This window comes from Sprattus sprattus (genome assembly GCF_963457725.1).
Source record: "Sprattus sprattus genome assembly, chromosome: 3".
NCBI lineage: Eukaryota > Metazoa > Chordata > Actinopteri > Clupeiformes > Clupeidae > Sprattus > Sprattus sprattus.
In genome coordinates this window covers 11,102,642-11,126,935 of record NC_137922.1, presented here as the reverse complement: position 1 = coordinate 11,126,935, position 24,294 = coordinate 11,102,642, and the positions used below count along the sequence as shown (strand labels likewise).

Genomic DNA, 24,294 nt, shown 5'->3' with positions numbered 1-24,294 from the left:
TGCCCATTTCCCAGCCCCCAGGGAGCATCTAAACAAGCCCTAAACTGGGCTACAGGCATTCTGTCTTCCAGGTTTTTGGAACATCTGCAAAATTAAAGGTTCCTAAGATAGGGTGTGTGTGTGTGTGTGTGTGTGTGTGTGTGTGTGAGAGAGGTTGTGAGTGTGTATGAGTGTGTGTGTGTGTATGGATGAGGGGTGCAACTTTCGTCTAGGGCCAAAATACATATGACCAGAAACCCAGTTCCAGCCAACACTCTTTCATCTGTGCTGTCAGAGGAGCCAAAAACATCATCTTTCATCTCTACGTGGAGCTCAAACAACAAAAGCACCTGCCTGACTGAAAACAAATACTGGTCAGACGCATTAAACACACTCACTCTTTTCTATTGTATTCTCTTTCTCAAACACACACACACACACACACACACACACACACACACACACACACACACACACACACACACACACACACACACCCATGCACACACACCCACGCACGCACGCACGCACACCCACACTCACACCCACGCACACACACACACACAAACACAAAAGAAATAAAAACCCACAGACAAAAAAAACAACATACACACTCTCTTCCTCTCTCACACACAAACACAATAAAATAAATTGCTACATACATCCAACACTAATGCAAGAGTGTCCAAAAACCCTCCAAAAAGCCAGGCATGCTGTACTGGAGTGGAAGGGTGGCGGAGCCGGATAATTGCCTAGGCGCAGACAGATGAGAGCCAGCGCGTGAATGCTAATTTAGCACTCTGCGCTCCACTGTTCCTGCCAAGGCCGCGGCGAATCAATTAAGGGGAGCGAAAGCTTTCAGAGCTCAGACAATCCCCAACACTGACAGGGGTGTCAACAATGCGGATTACGCAGACAGATATAAAATGTGAACGTGTTGTTTTTACTATTATTAGTAGTATTATTAGTTCTTAGAAATTATTGTTTGGCTTATTTTTTTTCTTTTTCAAAAATAATGAGAGTGTGTGTCTGTAGTACAATAATTCTCACACAGAGAGTGACAAAGTAGTCCTAAGTGTCCTAAGAGTCAATAATCAATCGACATGATGAGATGACACATACAGTAAATCAACAGCTGGACTTGAATGCCGTTCTAGTCCGTGCCTGATAGTGATGAGTAGATAGTGTGGGGAGTAGATAGTGTGGTGACTGTGTTTTTGCATGTATCTGTATTAGTGTGTGTGTGTGTGTGTGTGTGTGTGTGAGTGTATGTAAGCGTGTGTGTGTGTGTGTGTGTATGTGCAAATATGCGTGTTAGAGTGCAAAGCTTAATACCTCCATCGGCGTGAGGTAGTCATTCATGCCACTGTTGAACACGTAGATCATGGCATCGTAAAGCTGATTATCCCAACACATTTGCACCACCTACGCAAAGACACACACAAAACCAACCATAAAAGACAATCTTAAGTATCTTACCTGTAAAATTTGACCCTTTTAATCTTATTTGATCACAAACTGGGAAAGCACGGTAAACAAATGACAGCATGTCACTGAGGTTGAACAGAACACAGAAAGAAAAGTGCAGAGAAGACACAGATAAACCCTGCTACTTAATGCACAATAAATCAATGGTTCTAGCTGAGGACTTTAACATTACAAAGGCCTTCAAATGAGTCAGTGTTGAGCCTTTAGGGGCTGCTTTGGCTCTTGATATTTAAAATGGGAACACCAGGAGGCAGACACTGCGGGCTCTACGTGGGCAGTCCAAAGAGAGACCTGCTGGGCTTGAATGAAGGCCCACTAAGGTCTGGATGTAGGATTCAATGGGGACAGCCAGAGCAAAAACGATCTTGAAAAATGCATTGCAAAGTCTTTGAATTTTCAAACACAAGACTGTATGTGCCAAAGGTCGGTCCACATAAGCACAGGTTGACTAGTGATGTATGAGGAATAGGCACAAGGCATTTCTCTCTCCCTCTCTCTGTGCCTCTCTCTCTCTCACATACATACACTCATATATACACACAGACGGAGACACAGACAGACAGACAGACAGACAGACAGACAGACAGACAGACAGACACACACAGACACACACAGACACACAGACACACACACACACAAACACACAAACACACACCTGCTGAATATCCAGGTTGGTGATGTCCATGTGCACCAGGCAGCCCTCAACACTCTCCATCATGCCGTTGTCCTGGAAGTAGGCCAGCAGGTCCCTCATGACGGGCGCAGTCAGGCAGCCAATCCGCTCGCTCAAAATATAAGGCTCCAGGCTCTCCAGGAACACGCCTTTGGCAACGGAGTTCTCCACCAGGCGCCCGTAGATCTGGTTGAAGAGCAGGTCTCTGGGGACAGACAGGGAGGAACAGGAGGGCTCAGCATAATAACATCACCAGCTGCCGGCACACCACATCCAGTCTGAAGTACCGGTCTGGGAGGAGTGATTCGGCTCTCAGCATCCTCATCTCAAATGTATACAGCATTCAAGCGATAGCACTGAAAGATGCAAACGTCTCTCTTTTTTCTCATAGAATATCTCAAATGTACACAGCATTCAAGCGATAGCACACCCTCCACATCTCAAATGTATACAGCATTCAAGAGATAGCACTGAAAGATGCAAACGTCCCTCTTTTTTTCTCATAGAATAAACGGTCCCTCAGGAGGAGAGATGGAGACGCACCAATGCTAGTGTGGTGCAGAAACGGAACTCTTTAAACGGTAAATGCTGCACTAGTTGGTCAATTTGGCAAACTGTCAACCGGCTGACGGCACACTCAAGTCGGAAACAGAGTTTCACACCAGACTTTCAACCCATGCACACATAGCAATATCAGCACTGAAAGAGATTGAATTCATCACCGAATAAAACACAGTATGAAGTTTAAACCCAGGTTTACACAGCGTGTGCAGTCTAGGTTTCCATTTCTTCGTTCCTGATAACGTCCTTACTCAATGGAACCCAAAGAGTGCTGGGCTTGCTGTGGTGTTTCGCAGAGTTGTTAGAGGAGGATGACAGCACGCACACACACGACCCTTCTCCAAACTTTTAGTCCTGAAAGACCTCACGGATCGCCCCTTCTTCCCCGCTGCTCGAGGAACATCTGCCGAGTGTCCGTGCCAGGTGTGTGATATCCCACAGCCACACACACACACACAAACACACACTCACTCAGTCACACTGACGAGTCACATGCTGAGACTCTGTGCAAAGGTCACACACACTATGCTGTGTTTGCTGTGTGTCAAAACAGGACTGTGTGTGTGTGGGGGGGGGGGGGTCTGTGTAAAACAGAGCTAAATTAGTGTGCTATGCCCGTATTTGTTACGTAACACACACAGTCACAACAAAACTCACACTAACACGTCCTTATGCGCATTCATAGAAACATATTTGTTTCAGCACTCTAGGACAATATCATAATCATTCAGGTGTCAGTCATAAATGTACACACACACACACACACACACACACACACACACACTTTGTACCATATACTCTGCTCCCGGAGCTTCAAATCCACTTGACACTACACAGGAAGAGAACTTCCCCAAAGGAAGAGCAACTGCCCTTGGGGGGCAACAGCCCACTGGGACATCGAGCAAGCAGGGGAGGTTGTTCCTAATGACGACTGCACAACCACATTGTAGTGCCGTGGTATTTGGGGCATGTCACTGAGCGTGATGTATTATTCAAAAGAGCTACCCAGCAAAGGGAGAGAGAGAGAGGAGGGTAAGAAATGGATGAGATTTAGGTCACATGAGATGAGGAAGAGGGGAGTCTCGAGTTGATTTGATTATGCAACACATCCATCCATCCATCTTCCACCTCCACCATAACTAACTTGGGTTCTCCCCCCAGGATGTTCCCCTTAGGCCCCATCTCAGTGCCAGTCTACTGTCAGCAGCTCACTGGGTCTACGGCGGAGATCTTTTCATAGCCTATAGGCATGAAAGCTTTGAAAAATTAATCATAATCATTCACGGCTCTATGTACGTGATAGAGATGCAGATTCTTGTCTGTTGAGTGGTTAAGTGGCATGTGATGCTTATCTTTGTAGATTGTCTTTTCGTTAAGGACGTATGACCACGCATCACCAACATCTAGTGCGAGTGCAAGACAGTTCATGGTTATTTGTTAATGACAAGTAAAAAAGGGTAAAGAATTTCAGTTTCAAAGATTTTTCTACAACTTTTTCCACAGCCACACTATGGCTTTTTTTTTATCACCTGAACCAAAAGTACATGCCTCCTTTATTTCATTTCTGTCATTTTTTTTTCTTTCCCCAGAGAAGGTCAGCTGAGAGCTGAATTCCCTTCCATAATGATGTCTGGGAGAGAGAACAGAGAGGGGAGACGAAGGAGACGGACAGGAAGAGCAGGCAGAGACAGACCCACCATAGAGACGGATAAACGAAGAGGGCACTCTTGTTCCAGCTCCCACTGGCAGCCACTCTTTTCAGGGTATCACACTTTTTATCTCTAGACACAAAGCTGCTTTTTTTTACAATGACTTGGAGGTCTTGCATTCATAGCTTAAGGGTCTATCTGGACCATAACAATACACACACACGGACACACAGACAGACTCGCAGACAGACTCACAGACAGACTAACACACACACACAGTCATATATATACACACATATCCTTAAAAATCATAATACTTTAATAGCATACCGAATATGGCCTGAATCTTTTTCACATCTTTCGTATCATTCTGTGGGTAGTCCGTTTTCGTTTTTGTAGCAGAAATTCATTGTAAGACCAAGTGACTAAGTCAGTCAGCACGTTGCCATGTAACAGCTATTTGTGTGAAAAAATATTTCTTTTCTCAGCAGGAACCAAGGAACAAGCAAATCCATTAAAAAGGCCACACTTTGGAGGAATGTCTTTCATCACCTTGGGAAATAACTGTATAAGAAGCCGGATACTGTATAGTGTGCCTTTTCAGTTTTAGAAAAATGAATCTCTTCAGGACAAAACAAGATCCTGTTTGTCCTGTCGTGGTTTATTTACCGATACTGATCGGCAGACTATATATTATCCCTTACTAATAGATGACTGTGATACTAAGTTAGATGGTGACATTGCTCATGTAGTTGATGTTAGTCTGGGAAGCGAAAAGACAACAGAGGGGAGCAGGGGGTTTGGCTAACTGACTGAGTAGCTTCCTTCTGGGATGAAGCCGTAGTGTGAGGGAGCCAGCAGAGATCCATCGAAGCAACGCTAACAGCTCCAGCTTAGTCACGTACATCAAGAAGGGCAACACAACTCACACACACACACACTCGCACACACACTCAAACTCACACACACACACACACACACACACACACACACACACACACACACACACACGCACGCACACACACACAAACACACGCACGCACACACACTCACACACGCGCACACACACAAAAACACACACACACAAACAAACAAACACACACTCACACAGATTAGTCACGTACACCAAGAAGGGCAGCACAACTCTCACACACACATACACACACAAACACACAAACATATACTCACGCACAACTCACACACAAACAAACACACACTCACAAACAAACAAACACACACTCACACTCACACACACACACACACACACACACACTCACACAGCTTAGTCATGTACAGCAAGAAGGGCAACACAACTCACACACACACACACACACATACTCACACGAGAAAAAAAAACCTCACACACACACAAACACAGGTGGCCACTCACCAACAAGCACATGCACACACAGACAAAAACCACACACACGCAGACCAGTACACCGAAAACTAAACCAATGATGTGATACCAACTGCTCTCATCAGTCAACCATGACAAACTCAGAAACAGGCCCCACATCCAGCCGACACACTAACCCTCCTGATCACGGACATAAAACTTTTATCCAACGCCACTCCACCCCTTCCCTTATCCGTGTTTTTTTTTCCATTCCCAACATCGCAACATGAAACCTCCAACATGACAGGGCACCATGCTGTGGTCGGCCATTTGGCTGTTTTTGAGCAAAAGGGGGTCTTTGCTGGTCCTTCATGACTCACGTCTTCTGAGGGTTCAGACAAGTCAGGCTTGGGGGGTGATGGGGGGTCTGTCATCTCAACAACAGGGTGAGGGGACATGAGAGGACAGCTCTGGGGAGTTTATACTTGTACGAAATGTCAGCCGTAGCCAGAGAAGAGTATGTGACTGTGTGTGTGTGTGTGAGTGTGTGGGAGAGAGTATGTGTGTGTGTTTGTGTGTGAGAGGGTATGTGTGTGTGTGTGTGTGTGTGTGTGTGTGTATGTGTGTGAGTATGTGTGTGTGTGTGTGTGTGTGTGTGTGTGTTTGCATGTGTAAGAGTGAGTGTGTGTGGTGTATGCGTGCGCACCCTTCGAAGTTAGGATGCTTGGCAGGCCTGATAAATGATGTGATATTTAGTGAACTTTATCTGCCGCATTGGGCAGGCAAGCTAATAAAGTTGTGTGCTGTCAGGGTGAGACAAGGGGGAAATCATTTGGATGAGTGGGACAAAAACAGATGACAAAAAATGGGCTGATATGGAGGAAGAGAGATACAAATCTATGAGAAACTGGGCCTAGGGTTGGGTTTGTAGCACAGTCGGTACCAAGAGACTCTGGAGCTGAAGAAAGCGTGCCTCTCTGGAGCAAGTCTGGCAAATCCAAACCAGACCAGACCAGACTGGGTTGCTCTTTAGGAGTCTCTCCTGGCAGCAGAAGCTGTCTGAAACAGACTTCCATCCCGACCCCATATGCATGTTGAGCAGAGCTGGGACATCCAACCACACAGACACATCCAACCACAAAGAGACATCCAACCAAACATACATCCAACCACATCCAACCACACAGAGACATCCAACCACACAGAGACATCCAACCACACAGACATCCAACCACACAAGACACATCCAACCACACAGACACATCCAACCACACAGACATCCAACCACACAAGACATACCAACACACAGACACATCCCACCACACAAAGACATCCAACCACAAAGACATCCAACCACACAAGACATTTCCAACCACACAAGACACATCCAACCACACAGACACATCCAACCACACAGACATCCAACCACATAGACATACCAACACACAGACACATCCCACCACACAGACATCCAACCACACAGACATCCCACCACACAGACATCCCAACACAGAGACATCCAACCACACAGACATCCCAACAGAGACATCCCAACACACAGACATCTCAACACACAGACATCCCAACACAGAGACATCCAACCACACAGACATCCCAACACACAGACATCCCAACACACAGACATCCCAACGCACAGACATCCCAACACACAGACACATCCCAACACACAGACATCCCACCACACAGACACATCCTAACACACAGACATCCAACCACACACAGACATCCCACCACACAGACACATCCAACCACAAAGACACATCCCAACACAAAGACACATCCAACCACACAGACACATCCAACCACACAGACATCCAACCACACAAGACACATCCAACCACAGAGACACATCCAACCACACAGACATACCAACACACAGACATCCCACCACACAGACATCCCAACACACATACATCCCACCAGAGACATCCAACCACACAGACATCCCAACACACAGACATCTCAACACACAGACATCCCATCACAGAGACATCCAACCACACAGACATCCCAACACACAGACATCTCAACACACAGACATCCCAACACACAGACATCCCAACACAGAGACACATCCCAACACACAGACATCCTACCACACAGACATCCAACCACACAGACATCCCACCACACAGACACATCCCAACACACAGACACATCCAACCACACACAGACATCCAACCACACACAGACATCCCACCACACAGAGATATCCAACCACACAGACACATCCAACCACACAGAGACATCCAACCACAAAGAGATATCCAACCACACAGAGACATCCCACCACACAGAGACATCCAACCACAAAGAGACATCCAACCACAAAGAGACATCCAACCACAAAGAGATATCCAACCACACAGAGACATCCCACCACAAAGAGACATCTCACCACAAAGAGACATCCAACCACACAGAGACATCCCACCACACAGACATCCCACCACACAGAGACATCCCAACACACAGACACATCCAACCACACAGACATCCTACCACACAGACATCCCACCACACAGAGACATCCCAACACACAGACATCCCACCACACAGACATCCAACCACACAGACATCCCACCACACAGACATCCCACCACACAGAGACATCCCAACACACAGACACATCCAACCACACAGACATCCTACCACACAGATATCCAACCACACAGACATCCCACCACACAGAGACATCCCAACACACAGACACATCCAACCACACAGACATCCAACTACACAGACATCCAATACACAGACATCCAATACACAGACACATCCCACCACACAGACACATCCCACCACACAGACACATCCAACCACACAGACATCCAACCACACAGACATCCCACCACACAGACATCCCACTACACACACATCCCAACACACAGACATCCCACTACACAGACATCCCAACACAGAGACATCCCAACAGTGTTCTCTGAGGGAGTAAAGCTAGAGAGAGAGAAGAGAGAGAGAGAAGAGAGAACTGCAATGAGGGAGAGAAAATGTTTTTCCCAAAAAAGTTTGTCCCATTTTTTTTCTCTCCTCTTCTCCGCACAGGGAGTATTATGGCATCCAACGCGATTTCGCACGGATCCACTTTGACGAGGGTAGAAAGCTGTTGAGAACGCGTGACTTTTAGAGTTTCAGATTTTATTATATAGAACTTAGGGTTTACACAATAAACAAGATCACGACCACGGTCAAAAACTGTGTCCTACTACACCCGCCAACTCATTCAAACAACCCACCACCTGTTACCTGTAAGTAAAGGTGAATCACCAAAAAGGGCGGGGCTTAGACACTCAATCAGTGCCCAACACTAAGCACCCTGTGACACAGGCTACACCAAACATCATATCTGGGTCTAGATCGCGATACTTACAATATTCCGAAATAACAGAAATTACCAAACAATATAAATATCACAAATAAATCATAAGCAGCCGAAATGGCTCCAACATCCCGGCCCCTAATTGTCCATATCATCAAATTGACAATTATACAATAATAAACATGGAGCATTTCGTAATTCTTAAATGTTAGAGTCCATACATTTTACATGATAAAGTCCAATGAAAAATGGTTCATTCTTCTTCGAAAAAAGGTTTTCAAAATCCAAAAATAATGTTCTTTTCCTGTAAAGTGCAAAGAAAAGATTAAGTGTCAATGTCAATGTAAGGGTCAGTCAGAGTCAAGTCAAGTCACACCTCTGGAGAAGGCATAGATAGTGACAGGCCTCTCCAGGATGTTGCTCTTTGTTCTGACTCGTCTGAAATGTCCGCAAGTGAATAAGACGCCGTACTTTTCCATCACACTCCGGCCCCTCTTTGCTTCTATTGGGCCAGAGTAATCAACGCCCACGTAGGTGAAGGGAGGGTGGTCCAGCAGTGTGCAGCTGAGAAGCAAGTCGGACATCTTCTGCACACTAGGGGGAGTGTGCCAATTTCTGCAGAATATGTAATTTTTCATGATTGTTCTGGTGGCAGAATTGGCTTTTATGACCAAGTATTTTTGGCAAAGTTTTGAAAGCAACTTGTTTCTGCCGCCATGGCCTACTGAACTGTGGATGTGGGGGAGGAGCAGTCTGGTCAGATTGATGTCTTTGGGTAGAATGGCCAGATGCTTGAATTCTTGTGGTAGTGCCATCCTACTCAGTCTTCCACCTACTCTCAGTACTCCTTCCTGGAGGTAAGGGTTGAGGGTTAAAAGTTTGTTCTTAGTTTTAACAATCTTTCCTGCTTTCAGTGCTGAGATCTCCTCCCGTAAACAGGGCAAGAGGGTCTCTTCAGCAGGTGCGAGATTTTCAACAGACAGATGTTCCTGTGTCTGTACCTTTAGGTCTTTTCCAGATACCTCAGACTGTTGGTGAGCGAGTGCTGCAGCCTTCTGATGCAGACATCTTCTGATGTTTAGGCTGGTCAACTGGTCCAGGCCACTGATCCATGTCTCCCATCTCTTGGCAACGGCGGGCGGAGTCTCTGAGTCCCATCCATAGCTTCCTCGGCAGAGTTCTTGCATTATCCTCTTTACTGGAAGGACCATAGGTGCAAGAAATCCAAGAGGATCGAAAACAAAGTTAGCGACTGAGAGTATGCCCCGCTGTGGGTAAGGCTGCTGTTTTAGAGAGAGATTAAAACAAAAGGTGTCTGACGAAACGTTCGACTGCACACCAAGAGCGCGCTCTATTGGCAGCTCCCTCTTCTCCAGGTTTACATCTGCAATTTCTTTTAAGGCGCTGTCTTCAAAGGACAGTTCGGGTTGCTTATCACGAGCCTTTTTCAGGAAGTCCAGGTTGTACTGCTTGACCGGCAGTTCTTCTAATCTTGCCACGGAGATTCTGTTGGAAGAGACACACGGTCGACCACGTTCATCCGTAAGTGCACCACCACTCAATGGGCCGTTGATGATCCATCCTAAGTGGGTTTTGACAGCATAAGGCCCGTCTCCTTGGCTGTGAATGACTCTCCAAGGCTCCAGTGCCCATGGGGCATTGGCGCCGATAAGTAGACCTATATCTGCTTTAATGGCTGCAAGTTGAACTTCTTTTAAGTATGGCCACTTCTGCAAGTCCTTCTGTGCAACAATGTTCTCATGGCTCACTGGGATTCTGGATTGCGTGAATACTTCAGGTAAGTGCATAAAGTCTGTTCCATCAATGCTGCTCACCTCTAGTCCATTCACATGGTAAGTATTCACAACTCTTTCTTGTCCCATTGTTCGTAGTAGGATTTCAGTTCTTCTGCCCTCAACATGCAGATCTTCCATCAGCTTCTCTGTGCAGAAGCATGCATTGCTTCCAGGATCGAGGAATGCGTAGGTTTGTATGAATTGGTTGCTTTTCACACTCTTTACCTTCACAGGCACAATGGCAAGCTTGCAGTCAGACACACCGGCCCCAGTATGCTTCGTAGTCATTGCAACAGCAACAGAATTACTGCTAATAGCTTCGGGGATGGTGGACTGCTCCACATGGTCAGCCTGGCCCTGACGTGCAAAAGGCCTTTGGATTGAGGGTTGTTGCTGATGGATATGCAGGATTGTCGGGTGTTTTTTCTGACATGTTTGGCAGGTCAGACGTTTCTTGCATGCGCTACTTGTGTGACCTTTGACAAGACAAGCAAAGCACATTCCATTTTCTTTTAAGAACTGAATCTTTTCGTTATGTTGCTTTCCTGCAATCTGGTGGCAGGATTCAATGAAGTGGTCTCCTTTACAGAAGATGCATGGCTTTGTGAACGCCACTCTTGAGAGGTTCTCTGGTTCTCTTGTTCTTTCCTCACTCAGCGGCGCATGTGTTACTACTGGAGCAATTGTGGTAGCAAAGCTTTTCCTGCTCACCATGCCTCTCTGTTCAGGTGTTTTTATGCTTCTAGCAGGTGACTGTTGGAGAGAGCCGAACACTGGGTCTAACAACATTCTTGACTGCCTTTCCACAAATTCCACAACATGATAAAATCTTGCTCTTCTTTGTGTGTCTTCCTGTATGTTCCAAGCTTTGACTCTCCAGCTTTCCTGTAGCTTGAATGGTAATTTTGACAGGATCAGCTTTAAGTTGGATGGGGTGTCAAGCTCAGACATCTCTGACAAGTCTCTGGCTACGTTACAACAACTTCTTAAATACAGGGCATAGCTGTGCAGCTCTTTTCCGTCCTCAGCTCTAATGACATTCCATGCCAGGGCCTTCTCAATGTAGGCATTTGTGAGGCGATACGGATCTCCAAAGTGAGCATTCAGCAGACGCTTAGCTTCTACGTACCCATAATTTGCATCCATATGTAGACAGCTACGAACAAGCTCTCTTGGCTGACCAGATGTGTATTGCTCCAGGAAATAAAGACGGTCAAGGTCACTGTCTGTCTTTCTTTCCACACAATGTTCAAAAGCCTGAATAAATGGACGGTAGTTTAAAAGATCACCATTAAAAACAGGTATTTCTCTTATTGGTAGAGAGGCTTGTCTTTGTTGTTGAATTATTAAATTAGCAAGATAATTCTGTGTGTTTAGTGGACTGTGTGGCAGTCCAGGCTGCAGATCAAGAGGGGGGGTCACATGTTCATGTTCTATCCGAGTACGAATCCTTGCTGGCTGGTCCACATTAACGGTTGTTGAAGTCTGTGCTTGTGCTTGTGTTTGAACCTTTAATCCAGTATTGAGATAAATTGTTTTTGGTGCCTCTTCAATAATTCTCTGGAGAGGTGTTTTAGGGACAGCACCCAGTCCTGTGAATTCAGCTGGAGACTTCTCAACATAGCTTTCCAAATAGGCATTCATTCCGTCACCTGGAATGTGTGAAGTAAAGTCACTAGTGGATTGAAGGTGAACACTTGAATCGTAACTTTCTAAAACTTTCAATTTCGCATCAGCTGCAGCCATCTTAGTTTGAATATCGATCATCTCCATTCTGGTTTGGAGTTGCGCTTGCTCAAGTTCGAGAGCGTGCTTTTGCTGTAGCCCTGCTGCACTGGCCGCAAGGGCTGCTTTCTCCGCAGCTGCTTGTGCGCGCATGGATGAGAGAGAGGTGGAGGAGGCCTTTGATCCAATCTTAGACGCACTGTCTCCCGGAGTAATTTCACTCTGTAGAGCGGTTTCTGTTTGTAAATCCAATCGTTGTGGTTCTACTTTAGAATGTGTCCACTCATCCATATGATTTACGTAGCTTTCAAAGTCATATATTTTAGGTTCATACCATTCACTATGATCCTTCTCCTTCTCTTCCTCGGACATCAAAGCTTGAACGGATGCGTGCGCCTCCTTAAATCCACTCATTGCACATTTTAACGCAGCAATGCTCTCGCTTATTATTTCAACACTTGAGTGTCCATCAAAAAGAACCTTTGTTTCATTCATTTTTCTCGTGCATATTCCCAGCTTTGCACGTCGGGACGCAATTAATTCCTTAAGTTGCTTCATTTTTCCAATCCACGTCCTTTTTCCAGGTTAAAGTTCCACAGTTAGATTTAACTCCGTTTTAGTTATTATTTGTCGTTACTTTCAGCGATATATTTTCAGCATTTGCAGTCAGTTTGTCAAGACAATATTTACAATCTCCTTCGCAATAGTTGGCTGTGGTTTGAATTTCTCCGTAACAAACTTTTTACTCACGGACTGCTGTAGGATGCGTCAAACAATCCTTCTAATGCGTTGTCTTTGTATCGGCAATCCAAAACAGGCAAAGTCCTTTGTTTGCGAAAGTTTCCTTGGCTCAAATCCACAGACTGACACGGAGGCTTGTTGATTGATTCGGATAGTTTTTGACTTATATTATGGCATCCAACGCGATTTCGCACGGATCCACTTTGACGAGGGTAGAAAGCTGTTGAGAACGCGTGACTTTTAGAGTTTCAGATTTTATTATATAGAACTTAGGGTTTACACAATAAACAAGATCACGACCACGGTCAAAAACTGTGTCCTACTACACCCGCCAACTCATTCAAACAACCCACCACCTGTTACCTGTAAGTAAAGGTGAATCACCAAAAAGGGCGGGGCTTAGACACTCAATCAGTGCCCAACACTAAGCACCCTGTGACACAGGCTACACCAAACATCATATCTGGGTCTAGATCGCGATACTTACAATATTCCGAAATAACAGAAATTACCAAACAATATAAATATCACAAATAAATCATAAGCAGCCGAAATGGCTCCAACAGGGAGCGCCAGCGACTTCCATGAGAGCCACAGCGCTGACACATCGTATCAGCAAGAGCAGACGGAGATGGTAATCAGCATAATCGCGGCAGGAAGATGCAGGGAAGAAACACACACAAAAGGAGAGACACCAGAGAAAGAAAGACAGAAAGAGCGAAAGATAGAGAGGAGAGGAGAAGAAATCTAGTGAAAATGTTCTCCTCCTGTCTGCTCAGACCTAAACTGACACTACTTTCCCTAATGAGTGTGCCCTAGGGAATTACTGAGAAAAAGAGTGTGTTTATGTGAGTGCCAGTGCCAGTGTGTGAGTGTGAATGTGTGTGTGTGTGTGTGTGTGCGCGAGTGTGTGTAAATGCTCACACGTGTGTGGCTGTGCGTCTCCTTGGAAGCGTGTGGGGGCTGTAAAGTGGATCTGGACAAGGGGTGACAACAACAGCAGCCTTTCCAGGAGTAGGAAAGTGAAGGTGAGAGACATAAGGCACCTAAATGAGACACATAACCCCGAGGAGACAAATGCAACAATGACCATCTCTGGCAACAGACAAGGATGAGGCGCTTCTATGTACGCCTACCTCTACGGTAGCACGTTCAGCCACAGACTCATCCCTTCTCGGCACACCACAAAGCGCCTTGGCCAGTCCTTTGTGCCAGTAGCTATCATAATAACATAATAACTTGTATCTAATATACGTTAGCTGCATTGTACTTATCTTATATATTTTATTATTATTACCTTGCTGCTTTTACACCCAAATGATCATATCTTATCTCTTATCTTATACAACATGTGTGTGTGTGTGTGTGGCTGTGTCTATGTGTTAGTGTGTATGTGCCTGCATGCCTTTGTGTGTGTGGTCGATACATGCAAATCCATATATTTATCGTGTACTACACATTGTATATGTGCTTGTGTGTGTGTACGGTATGTTTTCATGGTTTTGTCAGTCTATATAAGGTTGCATATGTGTCCAAATATGTGTTTCAGTGTGTGTGTGTGTTTGTGTGTGTGTATGTGTGTGTGTGTGTGTGTGAATGTGTGCGTTGTGCCATGTAAGCGAGTGTCTCATCATCCCTAGCTGTGCCCTCCCACTGTTTCTTCCACTTCAGTGGCTACTCCAGACAGCAGTCCCCTGTGTGTGGATAACTGTGTGTGTGGAAGTATGACTGTGCGCATGTGTGTGTGTCTGAGTGCGTGTGTGTAGAGGGGACACGGGCAGATGCTTGTGCTTCTGCTGTGACAGGCGTCCGTGTGAGCGGGCGAGCAGTCTCAGCCAGGAATACCACTTAAGGCTGCCATACAAGGACAATCTCTAGGCAACCCTCCGTCCCCACACCCCCCCTCCTCTCTTCCCTCGACAGAGACAAACAGAAACACAGCAAAAAACCCTCTCTGAGTGGCTCTTTTATTCAGCCTCTCTCTCCCTCCCATCACAGCCCTCCACTCTCTTTCTCTCCTTCTCTCTCTCTTTTTGTTCTCATCTCAGAGCTTCCCATTAAGACTGCCTTTGTAGGTCTGGACATGCAAAAGGGCAGATGTGACCAGAGGTGAAACTCGCTTTCATAACAGTGACACAACGGGGGAGGGGGGGGGAAAGAAAGTCTCTTAAGGCATTTTTATACTTCTACGATTCTCTCCGATTTGGTCGTAGAGGGACACTTTGGCACGCCTTGGCACGCCTTGGTAACACCTTCACCCAGGTGTTGCCGCCCATCCGACCCGTCGGAGAGCCGTCGGAGAGCTGGTCGGAGACAAACGCTTTTTTCTAACTTTTCTTAAAGAGACGGAGAGAGTCGGAGACCCCCTTGGCTGTGATTGGCCAGTTTACGACATCATTTCCAAACAACATCATTTCCGGAATCACACATGTCAGGACCTCACATTTCCTGTTTTCTGTCAAAATGTTTTAGAACGACTTTGGTAAACTACAAAGCTGCATAGCACGCAGCATTAGGCTACCGTATTTTATATAAACCCTCGAAAAGTACATTTCTCCCGACCACTGTTGGTCTCTTGGCTGGTGGCTCGGTGTTGAAAGTGCCTTCTCCAACCAGCTTCAACTGACATCTAACGTAATTTGCTACGGAGTAATGCTGGCAGCATAATTACTTTGCATCTATTAAATAGGAAATGTATTTCATGTATGTGTAGAACCTATTTAGAATGACTGACTTTACATAAAACGGCAGTGAAAGACATTTGAGTCAAACATTACTTTTGCCTCAATGAGGGTGGCGTGTGAGAGCATAATCGGCACGACAACGTTGTACTTATTAGCAGCACACTTTTGAGAGTTATTGTGAATACGCTAACGCTTGATTTAGCGGAAAATCTAGTAAACATCAGAATAATGTTTATTGGCATGTCCATGCATTCTCTTGTTGTGTTTCTGATATAACTATAACACTGCATGTGGATTGGTATGAAGACTGCAGTGGGTTTAATTTTCTGCCCCTTACTTCATAGTTCTACGGGTATTTCTGTTCGAAGTGTGCATGCTTTGTTTTATAGTGACGTTTCACGCTAACACTTTTGACAAGGGCAACCGTCTCGTTGCAGATTAAACACATCGGTTTTGTCCTGCCCACAAGCAGCACAAATGCATAGCCTACTTGTCAGTCCACTCTGTCTTAAATTCGAGAGTTTTGGAATCAACTTTTCGTGTGTGAGAGCCTGGCAGATGATCATTAGTAAGTGTGCTAATGTATGTGTTTTTCAACATATTCATGGTTGAAATCGCAGTCCCACAACTGTATGTTGAGGTATGCATGTTCTTGCTGTGTGTCTGATATAACTATAACACTGCATGATGTATGATGTATGATGAATACCGTGGGTTTATTTTTCTGGCCCTGTCCTCAGAGTTTGGGGGGCAATTTTGTTCGAAGTGTGCATGCTTTGTTTCATAGTGACACATTCACGTTACCACTTTTTGACAAGGGCAACCGTCTCGTGGCCAATGAGTGCATTGTCATAGCGTTGTAGTTATTCAAAGGTTACCCAGCGATCATTGCAGTATGAATGTGACAAAAATACCAAAGAAAATAAGAACGTATTCATTTTATTGGATCGTTTTATAATAGTTTCTGTATTGTATGTAAGATAAGCATATCGTTTTGTTATAAATCGCAATGTTTTTCACAAAAAAATGACCACCACGATGGAGATACATTTGCCTACTCAAGTGAATATATAGCATTAGACATGATAGTATTGACTGTGCTACATGTCTCCAAGGCCCATGTGACTGCACTTGCCCGACAGGTCTTGAAGCAGCATCCGTGTCATGTCAGTGACAGTTGTGAGGAAAAACAATCAATGACTTCCAATAAAGAGGTTATGTGGTAGCTACGGGCTCGACAAACAGTCGTTACCCCACCCAGCGGTCTGGAGTTGAATAGGTTGAATAGGCTTTAGGACGCATAGCCGTCGGAGTAGTATGTAAGCCCGACCAGTACGTTCAATTTTTTCTGAATCAACCGCCTGCCCCCGCCCGCCCATTTTTTTTTCGAGGACGGAGAGGGATGCAGAAGTATAAATTAGGCTTTAGTCCTTAACAGGCTTCTTGAAATCTGACTGGTTGAATCCAGCCCTGTGTTTTGTTTCTGACTGATGACTGGTTTCTCTTACCAACGTTCATTAACTGACCAATCACTTCCTAATATTCCACCCTGGAGGGAATGAGACCTGGTGATGACTCACCTCCAATATCCAGACAGTCATGTCAGGTTGTTACAAAAAACGAGACAAGCAATGATAACATAGAGTATTTTAAGACATTGGCACAGAGCATGTCACGTAGAATGACAATGTGTATGTGTGAGTGTGTTTTTCTCGGTGCGTGTGTGTGTGTGTGTGTGTGTGTGTGGTAGTGTGTTGCAATAAGGGAGGGCTGACATCAATAAATGCTGACAAATGTTTAAGAGACACACAAACACACACGCGCGCACACACAAACTAGCTCAGATTCAGCTGTCTCTCTCATAATGTGTCAACCATCGCCAAAATAACTTCATGAGAGGGAATGAGAGATAGAGAGAGAGAGAGAGAGAGAGAGAGAGAGAGAGAGAGAGAGAGAGAGGAGAGGGACAGAGTGAGTGTAATCAAAAGAGCTTCCATAGACCGGCGCATAATTCCACCATGTTAAGTGGGTGATGATACCACTGAATGCCGCCGCAACCACACAACAACAGCAACCCCATGACAACACCATAACACCAACAGCCTCCACCCCGAGGAGGATATAACCCATCAATGCTGAAGCATGAAGGCTTTCGCAGTCATCTGCCGGTCAAATTATACATTCAAGTGGACAAGCTCACACATTTCAGCAGCAATTATAGAACCTTCACCCAAGTTCATGTATAGAGGACACAGTTTGTGTATGTGTGCATTTGAGCACTTTGTGCGTGTGTGTGTGCGTGTGTGTGTGTGTGTGTGTGTGTGTGTGTGTAGGTTTGCTGACAGTGCAGTCGGAAGCTCTTTTGACTGGCTCCACATATCACTTACGTCCTCTGAAGAAGCAGACAGTAATCTAGCATGACAGGCACCATGTCCTGGAGAAAGAGAGAGGGAGGGAAAGAGGGAGGTAGGGAAAGAGAGAAAAAAAACAGAGAGAGGAGAAAGATGAACATAGAGACAGAGATGTTGGGAGGAGAAACATTAATGGCTTTCACCTAGCTTCTGGCAATCTGTAAGACACAAATCGAAACCCCACACCCCCTGCACCCCCTGCACACACAAACACACACACTCACACCTTACCTTAAACCTAAGAGGATTGCCGATGGTTTGAATATAGATAATTTAAAGCTTTCAGGAGACTCAGACTAGCTCTTGAAAAACTCAAGTAAGAAGTTCTGATTTACATTTACAGTACACAACATACCACTCCATTTCATGTTCCGCCGTTGTTAATTGTTAAGCTACTCTGCATCCAAACTACCACTTTTAATAGTATAAATAGTGTGAATAAATAAATAGTGTAAATATTTATTGAGTCAGTTTCGGAAGAGAACCACAATATTATGCCAAAGGCAGCCTAAGGCTTTAAGTGGCAGGACTGCATGATTGACTGAATGCACTGAGCTGGACTTCCCTTTGCCACGAGGTCTGTCTGCCCTCCTAACCTTGCTTGATTTATGCGACCTACACCAGTGCCAGAAGGTACACTTAATATTCAGATGTTATGGCTTTTGGTGTGTAGACTATTAACAATTTGATAACGGAATATCAACAAAGGCTCAAAAAGGGCAAGAGGTTTATGGTTATGTAGAGTCTTAAAGATGGACAAATACTGACTGCTTGACATTTACAAACATTAGCTTATTGCCTTGTGGGGTAGACAAGTAAAAGGTTTGGAAGAATAGTGGGTTTAGCTTTAGCATTTCCCCTGGTGTGCTCAGGTGGCTGAGAAAATAAATAAATAAATAAACACTCCTGGAGTCAGAGTTATGGAAAGAAAAAACAATGCCAGAAGAACAAACAGAAAAACAAATTAGAATGTTTTTGAGTTGAGTTGATGTCGGGGGCATCACAGCTGTGTAATCACATGCCTCAGCACTTCTTCCCACTCTGGTTGCACACAAGAAGCACACTTTTGCTTAGTAACCGATGACTGCACCAATTACCCCTCGTCTAGAGAAATTAAGTTATGCAAACTAAGTACGTATCTAAGACCTTTCGGATAGCATGAAAAATGTGTGCTGTCTAGCATCAGTTATAAAAATATAATACCACACAAGCCTTGAGCTTTTTAGCTAAGCTGAAAGGGATCGTCCACCCAGAAAAGAAAAATTCTGCTCTTATTTACCCATCTTCATTCTCATCAGCAGAATCCTAAATCGGGTTTTCTATAGGTCTCTGTTTACACTAAGGGTAGTTTTTCTGGCCACTCATGTTCTGATGGAACACATTGTGTGCCTCACTGAGAAGTACACTTAAAAGTGGCCACTACCTACTTAGTTTGAGTAGATAATGGAGGTATGGGTGGACTATGTCTTCCCTCCCTTCTCTGACAGAAAGAGAAGGGTTTACTGGGGCAGACGGACCTGGAAGTGTTGCTCCATCACCTGGATTTTGCCCTGCTCCGGACATTTCTTCAGAGAGCGATCCACGTACTGGAAGAGGATCTCGACCATCTAGATGTTGAAGAGCAGAGCAGACCAGAAAAGTTAGCGACTTAATGTAATGAAATGTACAGCACTTGTTACACATCATCACAAACAGAACTTTTATTAAGCTAGGCCAGATAGCTACAGCAAGGACAAAAAACTGAGGCAGCAAAACTTCCATGTTTCCAGAGGTTTCAAAACATAATTCCACTCGCATTCTAAAATGGTGGAAACAAGACAGTATTTAGGGATATTATAAAGCATAACAATAATAGAAACACAGCGTTTAAGTGCAATTTGAATTGACAAAGGCTAGCTATATATTTATATTCCAAGGCGTTGTTCGTATTAGTTAACTACATGCCACATAAGCTGGGTAGCGTTAGTTTTGTTTACTAGTGGAAATGGTTGCTAAGGAAAGTTATAATTTCAACCCATACAGTTGCACAGGCTGTTTAAAATGGAATGGAATACGTGGATTTAACTGACATCCAAACCATTTGTTATGGACATGACGCTCTAAAAACAGAACCACGTACTACACTCCAGCCCCTCTCTACACGCATCGGATGCCCAGAGTGGGCCTTAAGTCCCGATAAAACTACACATCCCAGAGAAACTTTCACTTTGGAAATGGATGGAATGGAAATGGAGCCCTAGTGACTAGTGACTGTTCTAAAGGCAGAGATAGTGACACACACACTCTGAATTTAGTCTCTGCATTTTACCCATCCAGGGTAGTGAAGCACATAGTGAGGCACACAGTGAAGCACACTAACCCGGAGCAGTGAGTTGCCTTCAGCGGCGCCCGGGGAGCAGTGATCGGGGTTAGGTGCCTTGCTCAAGGGCACCTCAGCCGTGGATGTGGGCATGGGAGAGCAGTGCTCTACCACTTCCCCCGCCCACATTTTTCCTACTGGTCGGGGATCGAACCGGCCACCCCTTACCAGCCCGAAACCCTAACCAGTAGGCCACAGCTGCCTGCAGGCACAATCAATTAAAGTGAGTTCATGCATGTCTGCTGAGTAACTCATCTTTAATGCTTTTGCTGGAGCTGGCCTTATTGACACAAACTTTAAATGCACACCAAAATCATTGGGGCAATCATTTCTAATGGGTTTTGCATGTGCATGCAGACAAAAATCGGTTCCAATGCCGAAATGGCACTGATTTGAATTGCCTCGTCATTGGGATGTGATGTGACCATATATGGGCCCTCCATATCAGAATATGTCCGATTGAGAGAAGTGCATATAAAAATGTGCTTAATCCTTATTTCACTAATCAATAAAATGTACTTTTTTGTTGATACATGTTATTTCTAAATGTACCTGACACAGAAAGAGAAGCATACAGACCATTATTTATTTCATACTAAAACATGCGGTAGAAAGGAAACAATAAACTGGGACCAAATGTATAAAATGGTAGAAAATAGGTATGGATTATGGCCAAACACGAGTCTCTCACCTTGTCAGCGACAACGCCTTTCCTCTTGGCGGGTTCCCCAAATAATCCTGAGAGTTTCATGAGCAGAGTGTGTGTTTATGTGTGTGAGAGAGAGGGAAAAAGAGTGAGAGAGAGAGAGGGAGGGAGAAAGAGAGTGAGGATGATGGATATGAGCGAGTCAGACTCATCAGTCATGCTACGCAAAACTCACTGCCACGCTCAACATTTCCGTTTCATTAATTATGCCTTGGAGCCTTTTCAAGAAGTATCAGACTTTTTTATTATTATGGTCATGGTGAATCTCTTTTAAGAGAGGGAAATTCTTTAAAGTGGGTGATGATTTCCCTATCTGCATGGTTACCTCAGCGTGCCTAATCTATGGTGGAACCTCCAGTGAGGTCAGGCTTTGGATTGTTCAGTTTCACTCAGAAACAGTCATTAACAGTCATTAGTGTTCACGGTCCCTTTTGCCAGGCCTTTTTCATCGAGACTTTTCATCGAAGGGAACTGATGCATCGTCACAGTAAAAATAACTAGAATGTTACTGCTAGAATGTTACAGCTTATATTAACTTTGAAGAAACGTATACTAAACGCCACTGTAACGCTATTGTACAGCTACTACTCAACAACAGCACCCATTACGGCCCCAACCACTGCTACCTCTATGAAAACAACCATTATGGACAGCATGACTCGACTGAGGGAACTCACCCAGCACGGCTTTGGCAGTGCCCTCATGGAAGGACCAGGAGAGGGCCAGAGCCTCCACAAACTTCTCCTTTTTAAGAAAGTGGTCCACTCTCTGGGGTCACAGGGTCACGGGACAAGGTGGGGAGCAGCCAGATGTGCCCAGGGTGGCATTGAGGGGAGGCAATGATCAGAGGCAAAAGAGGTAATGACATTAGAGGTAATGACATTTTTCTTTGGAAGGTTCAATGACTGAAACAGCAAAATATGACTGTAGTTAAATGGTAAAGGAGGACTAAACCTCTATTAATGTACTGTGTGTGTGTGTGTGTGTCAGCACAGCAGCATTGCACTTGTTCAAATCACATACCTCCCTCCAGTTCCTCAAGGTCATGATGTGGACAGACTGGAGAGGACACACAACACACAAACAAATAAAAATAAAAACATTGTGTGTAAATGTAAATATGATGCTTAAACACATAGGCCTGTGAGTGCAAACGAAGAGTGGGACAGTCCTGCTTCTGTAGGTCCATTCTATCACTAAGGTCATGATTGATATTCTGACTGGGGCTGGACGTGGCCCAGAGTTCCAGGGAAACTTCACAGCAGCACTCCCCATCTCCATTAGCAGACCATGTGAAGGTGAAAAGTGTGTGTGTGTGTGTGTGTGTGTGTGTGTGTGTGTGTGTGTCTGTGTGTGTGTGTGTGTGAGTGTGTGAGTGAGTAGAGTTTGCAGAGGACTCTGGCATGAGGTGCCAACTCATAATCACCCTGCTGCCCTTCTGTAAACACCTCCTAATGGATGACGGGGAGAGGACCCAGTGTGGCGGCCACTTTTGATTACTTTGGTGTTTCCTCTCTTGCCCTCTCCCTCAGCTCTCACGCACGCACACACGCACGCACGCATGCGTTTGTAAAGTTAGACTCTGTGTGCAACTCCCTTTCCTTCACTCCCCATCACACTCTCTCTCTCTTACTCTTTTCCTCTCCCTCTCTCTCTTACTCTTTTCCTCTCCCTCTCCATCCCCCCTTTCCCCTCTCTTCAGATTCTGGCTTTGGCAAAAAAAAGCAGGCGGTGCTCAGGAGGCTTCCAGGAGCTTGATGCATTTGGTTGGCAAGCGAGATGCTTGATTAGGATAATAACATTGCAGCACGCCAGATTTGTCATGTAGGTGTTCAAGACCGTCTGCCAGAACCCATTTCCTCTGAAGATAAAAAAGGTGTGTGTGTGTGTGTGTGTGTGTGTGTGTGTGTGTGTGTGTGTGTGTGTGTGTGATGAGTTTATGAATGCCCTGCTGGGGTGTTTTCACATCACCCACCGCCACAGAGAAACTGAATTACCTTGGTTCCCAGGTAGACAACTTGGCCTCCATAGCTGCACACAGACTGGTAACAGGCCTTCTCTCCAACCAGGGCCTGCAGGGTAGGAGGGGAGATTAGAAACCTCACGGAGGGTGAAGCAGACCGCAGGGCAAGGAAAGAAACTGGCCTGGAAAAACGGACTGCATCGCTGTAGCCCCAAATGGATCAGCAATGATGGATCTTGGAGTAGGTGATCGCTCACAGACAGAAAAGGCCATCCAGTCTGATACAATTATATCACTCGCCTGCAGACTGATGTGGTTCTGTTATGCTACATTATTAAGGTGGGTAGCCACATTCCTAGGAGTCCTTCACCTTATCCTATGGTCGCTTCATTATCAAACATTCTAAATAGTATGAAGTCATTGCTTAAAGAGTGCCATTGCATAGCACAATTTATTCAAGTCTTCCATTCAAGGCTTTGACTCTGCAAATATTAAACCCCACGTATGATGTTTTTTTTTGTTAAAAAATGGAAAAATAAAACAAAACTAAACAAAACCAAACAACACAAGTCTACACAACAGACAACTAACAAAACAAACAGCGATCACTACAAATAAGCATGTTGTTTGAAGTCTAAAGCGGACCTTATCAAAGCAATTTTTATCAATTCGTTTTTTACCATTTTGACTCCCTGTAGTTTTCATATCTATTCAAGTTATGTGTGTGTGTGTGTGTGTGTGTGTGTGTGTGTGTGTGTGTGTACAGTTCTACTGATTTTATGACTTCCCTGTCCCATGTTCATTTCCCTTGCTGAAACTTGGCCGTGAACACTAATCCCTGGTGACTATGACTCCATAGACT

At 45.0% G+C, this 24,294-nt stretch overlaps 1 protein-coding gene across 1 annotated transcript in view; it reads right to left on the bottom strand.

Annotated features, from left to right (window-relative positions):
• The window catches only part of vps8 (VPS8 subunit of CORVET complex), a 79,774-nt gene that overhangs the window by 47,596 nt on the left and 7,884 nt on the right, over window positions 1–24,294 (bottom strand). The window contains exons 15-22 of the mRNA XM_080834632.1: window positions 23,467–23,541; window positions 22,493–22,528; window positions 22,147–22,237; window positions 21,455–21,501; window positions 19,922–20,011; window positions 18,381–18,427; window positions 2,123–2,345; window positions 1,315–1,404 (exon numbers count right to left, since the gene is read on the bottom strand). Coding sequence (XP_080690758.1) covers window positions 1,315–1,404; window positions 2,123–2,345; window positions 18,381–18,427; window positions 19,922–20,011; window positions 21,455–21,501; window positions 22,147–22,237; window positions 22,493–22,528; window positions 23,467–23,541 — 699 coding nt within the window. The remainder of the gene's footprint in view (window positions 1–1,314; window positions 1,405–2,122; window positions 2,346–18,380; window positions 18,428–19,921; window positions 20,012–21,454; window positions 21,502–22,146; window positions 22,238–22,492; window positions 22,529–23,466; window positions 23,542–24,294) is intronic.